Source organism: Fundulus heteroclitus, chromosome 10, assembly GCF_011125445.2.
Source record: "Fundulus heteroclitus isolate FHET01 chromosome 10, MU-UCD_Fhet_4.1, whole genome shotgun sequence".
NCBI classification, from domain to species: domain Eukaryota; kingdom Metazoa; phylum Chordata; class Actinopteri; order Cyprinodontiformes; family Fundulidae; genus Fundulus; species Fundulus heteroclitus.
The window spans coordinates 26456412-26466016 of NC_046370.1; the positions used below are offsets into that span (position 1 = coordinate 26456412).

The following is a 9605-nucleotide window of genomic DNA, read 5'->3' on the forward strand; positions in this document are numbered from 1 at the left end:
CTCTCCAAGCAGCATTCACTCCTCCTGAAAGAGCGTAGAGCCACAGTGGACAGTCCTCTGCATTGTTGATGGCTTTGCAGCAATCCCTCATACTGAGCATGCATGATACAACAGTGGAGAGGAAAACTCTCCTTCAACAGGGAGGCAAACCTCCAGCAGAACCAGGCTCAGTGTGAACGGTCATCCGAGTCATGCTTTTATAAAAAAAATTAATAAAAAGTCTCCTAAGCCATTTAAAACCAGTCAAATCTAAAGATCAAAGTCTGCACAGTTTTCTACCATCACATTCCTCTCCCCGATGATCACTAGTGTGATGGGTACCACAGATGAACAGATGCATTTAAATGTTCTGGGTGAGAGAATCACACTGATTGCTGCAAACATTTAAATACTGTCATGACGCTCGGTAATGCTGCACAGTTGATGTATTGGCACTATTGGAAGACCATGCAAAGAAGAATTAGGAGGGAATGTGGTTTCAGGGATAAAAGATTTCCTGACCAATGATGATGTCTGGCTCAAATGCCAAGTTAGACTGCATAGAGCACTGCATTTCTCCATAACCTGCAGGGGACAGTGTCTACCCTTCAGGTGCTGGATTGTAACCCTCTCTCCGAAGAGGCTAGCTTTTATTCTGCTCAAATATGTGGACTCTCAGCTGTGGAGCGTGACATTGGCTTCCTAAAACGCTGGCGGTGGTGTTTAATGGTCAGAGGGGGGGACTCTTCCTCGTCTCTCCTACAACAGGAATTTCACCAATGGTGCACATGTAGAAAATAACATTAACATAACGATCAAGGATGTGTGATCCACAAATCTAATAAGGGAAACATGGCTGTAGTGCGGATGTCAAGGCCTATATAACGACTTCATACCCTTCTGTGTTTCTCTGTCACATCGCCCTATACTAACCCTATTAATGAGTATTTAGAATTATCATCTATAATATACATATTTCCCTTTCTGTCCCATAGAGGGGGAATTTGTCTCTGCATTTAACCCATCCCTCAGAGAGCAATGTGCTGCCACACTGAGTGGCACATCATCAAGTGTCTTGCTCAGGGACCCAGAGTGACAGACTGAGTTTCAAACCGGCGTCCTTCGCAGCCTCTTTACGGTGCAAACGCCCTGCTGTCTAACCACTAGGCCACCACTCCCCCAACCCATTTAGCCAATAAACCAAAAGAGTAAAGATTTATTTTTAACCCTGATAGTAGGTGTCCCTTTCAGTTGTATGCTTTATAGTGTATGTTTCACATACACTATATGCTATCATGAAGAGATGTTCAAAAGAGGCATTTTAGAAGAAGTTGTCAAGTATGAGCCAAAGAGCGTTCATTTTAAATCAGATATCCTCCTGAAGTGTTATCTCTGGGTCACAGCTGGAGCCCAGGATGTTCTGCTTTGGCCTCTCTCCATTCCCATAAACTCTAGTTTGCATGTTTGTGTCCTACACGTGTATCTGATAGTTAACCGTAGTTCGTTTTTACTTTCTTATGATCACATGATAGGTAGCTATGACTGTTTTCCAGTGAATTTGACTGTTTTGTTGTCCTCCTGTTCTTACAGACTCAGAACTACTTCCTGGGATGCTTCCTTTTGAAATTTGGCCTCACCGTGTGCGCATACCTTTTGGTATTTGGCTTCACCTTGCAGTCTGTGTGCCCCGCTGGCACCAACATGACCCTGAATAACAACACCATAATCAACTGCAGCTCCATATTCACACCCAGGTACATCAGAGGAAGACATCCTTCAACAAGCACCTCTACAGCTGGGCTTGTTTGCAGACATTAATTTATAGCACAAAACAAAGAAGTCAGACTTCCTCCATGTGTTGAAAAAAAATGTCTGTCTGTCTGTAGCTCGTCAGAAGAGGCTCTTGGTTGGTTCCAGGAGCTATCCAATGGCCTGTTGCTGACCCAGAAGCTCATGGCTGGCTTTCTTGTGCTAAACACAGGTGCAGCATGACCAACAGTTAATGTGACATGTTCTGTGTGGCTTTTTGAATCAGACCCGTTCTTACGTGGTTGTTCTTGTTGGAACATTTTCAGTGGTAATCTCCCTCAGTTATGTCCACCGCTCGCAGCCTCTGTGGAGGAGGAGTCCCTTCAACAACACTTGGTGGTGCCTCACTGTGCCTGTTGTGTAAGTCCTGCTCATTGTAGTGTGAAATCATGTGAGTCACATATAGATTTCCAATGGACCAGTACTCAGAGAAAATTTCCTAACCTGCACTAACGGTTTACTAGATTGCTGGGCCAGGGTGTCCAGGCTACGGTGGATTACCAGTTGTGGCGTGACCAGAACAGCGGTCTGGACTTCAGTCTGGCCAACATACCGCTGGAGGTCTGGCTCCTTGCTTCTTTGTCCCCGTTGCTGATAGTGTTGGTCAACGAGGTGGTAAAACTACATGAGATACGGTACGTGGCCATACAGCTGTTTATACTGAAACTGGACATCTTTGTATCATGTAGGTAACCCGGTGTTTGCAGCAGCGTTGGATTCAGAAATGCATATGTGCTGAGGGTGAAACCATACCATAGACTGAATATGTCTAGCGCTTTCCTAGTTATACTGACCACTGAGCAAGCTTTTCACTAACGCCACATTCACCCAATCTGAAGCATACACATTCACTGATAATTTTTTTTTAGGTTAAGTGCTTTGCTCAGGGACACGTCAACATTTGACAGGGGGCTGCTGGACTCGAACACACAACCTTCTGATTGCAAGATAACTACCCACTGATCCATATTTGCCCAAAAAAGTACACAAAAATGCCCCAAACAGTACGTAAACAGAAAAACAATACCATGATGTTGATAAAACAAATGGAAACAAGGTGACAATCATCTATGGCTACAGACTTAGTCCTTCTTAAAGGCCCAATGTATAAGATTCACACACTGGGGCACCATCGAGTGGTGCGCTAAATGATTTACAAACTACTTTGCCGATAAGTGCATAATAACTGCTACAGAAGCTGCGGAGTGTCTATAATGTGACAATGTCAGCATGTTCTCCATGTATTAGGGACCAAGCTACTGCTAATTGCTACGGTCATTGTGTGAAGTGGTTGCCAATGCATGCTCTTTTGATGTAAGCCAAACATTTGCTCAGATTTATGACACTCTGTAGGATCATATTTTCACACACATCTATATCATGTCCTGTCTGAAGAAACGTGTTTGAAGTCAAAAGATTGTTAAATCTAAATCTTCCAGGCGTAGGAATAATTTAGGGCTCAACTGTCCTGTTATTTTTCATTGGCAGTGTAGAAATGAAAGCACTGACAGAAGATGTAAGGAATAAGCAGATATCACAGGGTTTTACTGACAGCAAAAAAACCCCAAAGAATCCTATGTTTGATGACCACATGTGCTGATTTGTCTTTCTGGTCACTTCAGGGCACGAGTGCGCTACCAGAAGAGACAGAAGCTGCAGTTTGAAACAAAACTTGGGATGAACTCTCCTTTCTAATCCCCACCCTCAGAGGAGGGTGGTGTTCTGGCATTTTTGGACACCCGTTGGTTCCCTCCAGAAACCAGGAGAATGGACCTTCTGCTGATTACCACTTCCACCCAGCTGCACCACAGGAGGGGAGCGGATGTCAAGTTGGAGGCTTTTCATGTATGGTAAAGCGTCATGACTTGCAGTTGGTCAATTTTACAAAGGACAATAGAGAGGAAGACTCCAGAGTCTTCATCTCCAAGCCAAAAGGGCAAACCTCTGTTGTCTCAGTGTGGTTATAGAGGCATGAGGAACGTGGTCTGAACAGGGTTCCTGATTATTCCCACACATTAATCTCTGTTCTCCATGACCAGGATACATGTGCATGTTCTTCAGGAATGCGCCACGTCCCTTAGAGTACTCCAGCTGCGTCACCTACAAACGATTGTTAGATAACATTCATTTTCTTGTGACACACTCATCACTGTGTATAATAGTTTCTCATCCCACCAAATCAGCCTTCGCATTTTATAAAAATCTTTTGCTTTAATTAAAACGCAGGGCTATAAAAGACATGGCTGCCTGAAACTGTGGAGCCCCAATGTGTGCTTGAATGTCAAAGCAGCCACCTAAAATAAGCTACGGACAAAAGTTCCAGTTTGAGAGATTGTAGGAGACTATTAGTGTATGAGTAAATTCTGAACTATTTCTTAATAATTTTAAACAATTTTTATTATGTCCTGCCTGAGTTTTTTAGTTCACTCCCCAGCCAATCACTGGCTTCCCTTGATGTCACCGGCTTTGAACGGTGCTTGTCATTATCCGAGGTGAGACCAGCATGCACCAGCGCTGTTCAGTCATAGAATGGCATAAAGCCCGGTTACTGGTTCCCTGTGGGATAGAGGCGTGGTTACTACTGCTGTGTTTTTAACAAACCTTTGCTAAAACAACCACTTTCAATGAAAATAAAATGCTGGAGATGGTAGCGTTTGTCTGAGTTTGTCCGTCTGCAGCATGTCTCAGCCTGTTTGGTACATTCACTCCCTGCACTGACAAATGACTGAGATGCTACACAGGAGGTCTGATAAGCTTTAGTGTCCGCTGTCACTTTCATTATTAGTTATTCATTAAACATAACAGAACTACTAACCATAATGAGGGTCATAGAGGGTTTTTTCATTCATTATATTGGACCAGTGGTAAGACAGTGTGTTAAATTGATATTTCTACTGAGAGTAGGCAGGTGAGCAACGGTGGCGCATGAGTTAGGGAGTTCGACCTGCGTCCTTACTACTTCATCTGTTGGATATTAAAGCACACTCATCTGTCACCATTTCATTGGGACTTTCTGCTTGAATAAAACGGTTGGATTTGTCAAATCCACCGATACAAAATGGAGAGAAAAAGGTGAAAAAACCGAGAGGAGCAATGCCTCTGTCCGCTCAGCTCTGGGGGGAGAATAAAGGAATGTTGAGAGGTTCTTCAGGAATGCCCCACGTCCCTTAGAGTACTACAGCTGCATCACCTACAAACGATTGTTAGATAACATTAATTTTCTTGTGACACACTCATCACTGTGTATAATAGTTTCTGTCACCATTTCATTGGGACTTCCTGCTTGTATAAAACGGTTGGATTTGTCAAATCCACCGACACAAAATGGAGAGAAAAAGAATTGGTCCCTGGAAAACAGTGCCAAGAGGCAGAGTTTCAAGCACAGATCAATAGCCCTTTTCTCTGTGCGTCTCTTGGTGTTTTTATGCATCAGCCTGGAAAGTGAGAAGTGCTCTGTGCAGCGATCAAAAGCCAGAGAGGAGTGAACTTCATATAGGCTACTGGCATCATCACGTACAATACAGAGAATACTTTCTCATCTCTTTTATCTTGTCTAGAGTGTGTGTTTATGTATATATTATTCTGTGACTATTTCCAATTCTATAATGTTATTGAGAGCATTTCTGTAAATAATATAAAATTTCCTCTGTATTTTATTCTTTGTACATTTCTCCAGTTTTTATTCATGATTATTCAATATTTTTCCTATTATCTATAAATCCTCAATAAAATTACATTACTAGAGCCACGCCTTTAACCTGTTTGGCCACTGGAACTTAATAATTTCCCTCTATGGAGGTGATAAAGTTGATCATATCTACATATTAATAACGGTCTGATTGTTAAAAAAGTTTATGGCCGCATTTCCTCCAATGTTTAGGTGGTGGATCAGCCAATCAGCTCTCTCTGTTTCCACCATCTTCCCTGATTAAGACACTCTTAGGCTCGCTAAAAGTCCTCCTCGCTAACCCTAACCTTTTTTCCCTTTGGGAGCTCTCTTAAGGCCTAAGGTCCTCTGTGAGTAACTTATCTTGCCTAGGTAAAGTTTAAGGGATTGCGCAGAGAAAGGAAGATAAAGGTGGAAGAATACACACAGTTGATGATTTGAAACTCACAGAACAAGGAATTGGGCCAATATCCAACTTGTATATAGCCCCTGATTGCAAGTTGGAAAACCAGCTGAATTTGCCACACATTTAGCTCAGTAACAGGCTGGCTGCTATTAGTAATGTAGTTCTGAGCCGTTTCTTCCTTAAAAGAGCATGTTACCATGCAGATAAATGCATCCTAACAAAGAGGCCACTGGTGCGACTTGAGAGAAGTGCAGGCAAACCGCTTAGTACTACAGCTATTACTATCGTCTAAATATGTGGCAGCCGTATTGGAATTTGAGTTTTGGTTGGTGTGAAGATGTCTCGCACTTCAGGGGTTTATTACGTTTCCAGTTCAGTTTTTCCAACTTTAGAGTCCAATTCAAATCTGAAATGTCATGAATCCACGGTGTTCTTCAGCCAGGTGAGAGGAACGTTATGATGTCCATCCTCTCTGTTGCATAGAAGCTGAGGCGTGTTTGTTTTTAACAACCTCCTGCAGTAATCGTTGAATGTGCCGAAACACATCCGTGGCAATCTGTAAGAGGTTGAAGACACCCAAACGTTTCATTGGAAGTAACAAGTAGACATAAAACCCTGATGTTCATGTTTTTTGTTAGGTGTGTGATCTAATGTTACTCACATTGGACTTCCATATGTAAATGAAATGTTGAGGCTGCGTGTCACTACCTCTAAAAACAATGTGATCCAGAAGCTTTTCTCTGCTGCGTTTCTGGATCGTCCTGTAAGAAATCAGTCTGCCTTTTTACTCCTGTCTTGTTTTTCTGACTTGGTTGTTCCTCATTTCTAGAACTGAGCCTGGGTCTGACCTGCAATACAGAATGTGGATCCAGATAGAACTGCTGTATGCATAACTACGTTTTAGTCAAATCTCCTACTGAACGATGAGTTTACTGCTCACATTGGGTGTTTGCGTTGGTGCGCCGAATTACCAGATTCCCCAGCCTTTCTACTTAGTGTAGTCCAAATATCAGCTGTCAGGAGCTCAAAAAACACATTTATTTTGAGGGAAGTCTATTTTATATGGCAAAAAGTTTATATTTTAATTGAAATGTACTAATCTAAAAATGTTTGACCTCAGGGCTTTAATTGGTTTCAGTGCAGTCTGCAAATGTCTGTACTCTTAATGAAATCCGTTGATCAAACCCGCCTTGTGGAAGTGGTGCTTTCGTTTTCTACAATGGCTGCTGTTTAATGCTGTATTCTGTAAGGAAAAAGAAGAATGGAGTTCAAAGTCAGTGCCTCCCTGGAAAAACTAAGCCCTAAATGTTTTCACAAGATATGAATCTGTGAATGTCGGCCACATCATGGCCACAATCAGCTACTAAAAGGCCTTGGCCAGCAGTTGAGTGAAGATCGCTTCCATACAGTCTTCAGAGCTAACAAAAATGCTTTAATGTCTTGTTTGTCCTGCAATGGAGACGGTTTTTAATGCAGATAGTTGGCAGGATTTGTTCCTCGGCTGTCACTTTGGTCGCACCCCCTGGTGGTTACTAACAAAAGGTAGGTCTCAGCTCTTGTTCTTGGTAAAGTTTTGGGGGGTGCGGATTAAAGTTTAAAAGCCTTTGGATGGCTTTTAAACTTTAATCTTTAAAACAAATGTCACAAATCCCAAATTTTAGCTGCTCACACATGGCAGATGCATTGATACAAATGCATATTGTTATGCATATTGTCATTCATTATCCTGCAAAAAAGTTTGAGCTCTTAAATAGTATAAATGTTTCACACCATTTCTGTTTGACCTGAAGCCTGCTTGTTCTTGTGGAAACCACTGTTCTAAGAGCGACATTTAAAATCGGTCCTTGTTGTAACGTGCCACAGAGTTACTCTATACTTGGAATGTTGTCTTTGTATGTCGAAATCCTCTCATGAATACATGTTGCATGCTGTATTTTTTTTATTTTTGGTTTTGCATTTTGGAAGCCACCGATAAAAGTGAGCGTTAAAGAAATAAGTCAGAGCTGAGATGATGAACCCTGAGGCCAAGCGGACACTAAGCTGTCTGGTGGTCAAACCAATGCTGGGATTGCTGTTGCAGACGCTGAGGTTTTCCTTTAACTCCAGACGTCGTTGTAATCAGGGGCGATGTAACCGCGGGCTTCATGAAAGTCTTCCAGTCCTTTGTCTTTAAAAAGAAAACATCTGGCTTATAGTAAACTGGGTATACATTTTTGGTGGTTGGGAACTTTTGTCCATTACTGAAAGTCAGCGAGATTCTTTGTGACAAACGGAACAGCTGTTTTGGACTGCTGAATGTTTTTAAAGCAAAAACTAAACACAAAAGTAAATTACATACTGTTAGATAATGGGAGAAAGCTGAAATCTGGACCGGCTCTATTGGCTGATGGATAAGCATCACACAAGATGCATCACTGTATATGTTGTAGATTTTAAAGTGTATATTCAAACAGATTTGTTTGTGTTTTGATCGTATGGAAATAAATGGACTTTTTGTAAAACAATTGTGATTTTCTGTGATGGCTCTTTTTAAATTTCATTATGATACAGATCAATGAAAAAGTGTGTTAAATGCTGGACATTCAAAGGTGATTTTGTGCCCCGTACAACCCACAGATAAATGGGTTGATGGAAAGACTGAACACCCTTGGATGACTTCTCTTTTACAATTATTATATATTTAGTAACTTAAAGTTGCTTTTTCTTCATCATTATAGTTACTATGTTGTTTAGATCCCTTTTCAATTTCTTCAAACATTTAGACAGTTTTATTTGGCCTGAGAACCAAGTGTAAGGTAAGGTTATGGTGTAAAGCAAATAAAAATGAACGTCAGCATAAGGGTGCTTTCATGGCAGGCCAACATCCTGGTTGACTGTTAACTTTGTTTTATTTAGAAATTATTCATGACAACAAAATGTCTCTAATGAATGGTTGACACTGTTGAACACTAAAACATGAAAGAGAACTAAACTGGCTGGAGATGTTGTGGATTCGTCATAAATATAGTTAGATTCAAGAAGATTAACTGATAAAGTAAAATATGTTAATGTCACATTACGGATGGCAACGATGCATGGGAAGGGAAAAACATTTTTGTTCTGGTCTCCAAAATTGGAGCATTCAAATTATATTTTGGGGACATTTTCAACACTTCTCCAATTTTTTAATTGTTCGTTAGACGCAAGGGATTAAATGCATCTAGGTGGGCATGTGGTACAATCAATCATCTAATTCAACAAGATGACACTTCATGTGCCGTTTATGCACTAAAGGTATGTATTCCAAATTCATGAGCTTTGATATAATTCTCAAAGCAAGGAGTGTAGAACATCCAATCCAATAAAAAAACTTTTTACAGATAGTGCCATTTAAGGAAGCATTAAATCCAACTTAGAAAACAGCTTCCTTCCAAGAGCTGTGAGGGCTATCGCTCCCTGATGGGAGACTGTGGTCCAACATATATGTGAAAATCACTCCACTGCGGTTCTTCAGCAGAGGGTGATAGACCCCTGCTGAGAGTTTGTCCATAAAACGTTCATATGTTTCAACCATGTATGTTACAGTTCATGTAACGTTAAATATGTTAAAGTCTATCATATGTTACAATCACTGTACTGTTATTGCTTATTTCCATGCCCTTCTCTCAGGAATATCAATTGCACATTTCTGTAAATGTGGCCTCAACATCAAATCATTGCGCAAAAGCACACTATTACCTGATTAGTTGTGATTCATGAAGGGCA

The 9605-nt window shown here is 41.2% G+C and overlaps 1 protein-coding gene across 3 annotated transcripts in view; it reads left to right on the plus strand.

The window, feature by feature from the left end:
* Positions 1-8365, plus strand: part of tmem94 (transmembrane protein 94) — a 53206-nt gene extending 44841 nt beyond the window's left edge. For all 3 annotated transcript variants that reach the window (XM_012876226.3, XM_012876227.3, XM_012876228.3), the window contains 5 exons: positions 1570-1733; positions 1866-1960; positions 2055-2148; positions 2253-2423; positions 3411-8365. In XM_012876226.3, coding sequence (XP_012731680.2) covers positions 1570-1733; positions 1866-1960; positions 2055-2148; positions 2253-2423; positions 3411-3483 — 597 coding nt within the window. In that variant the 3' untranslated portion in view covers positions 3484-8365. The remainder of the gene's footprint in view (positions 1-1569; positions 1734-1865; positions 1961-2054; positions 2149-2252; positions 2424-3410) is intronic.
* Positions 8366-9605: the final 1240 nt, after the last annotated feature.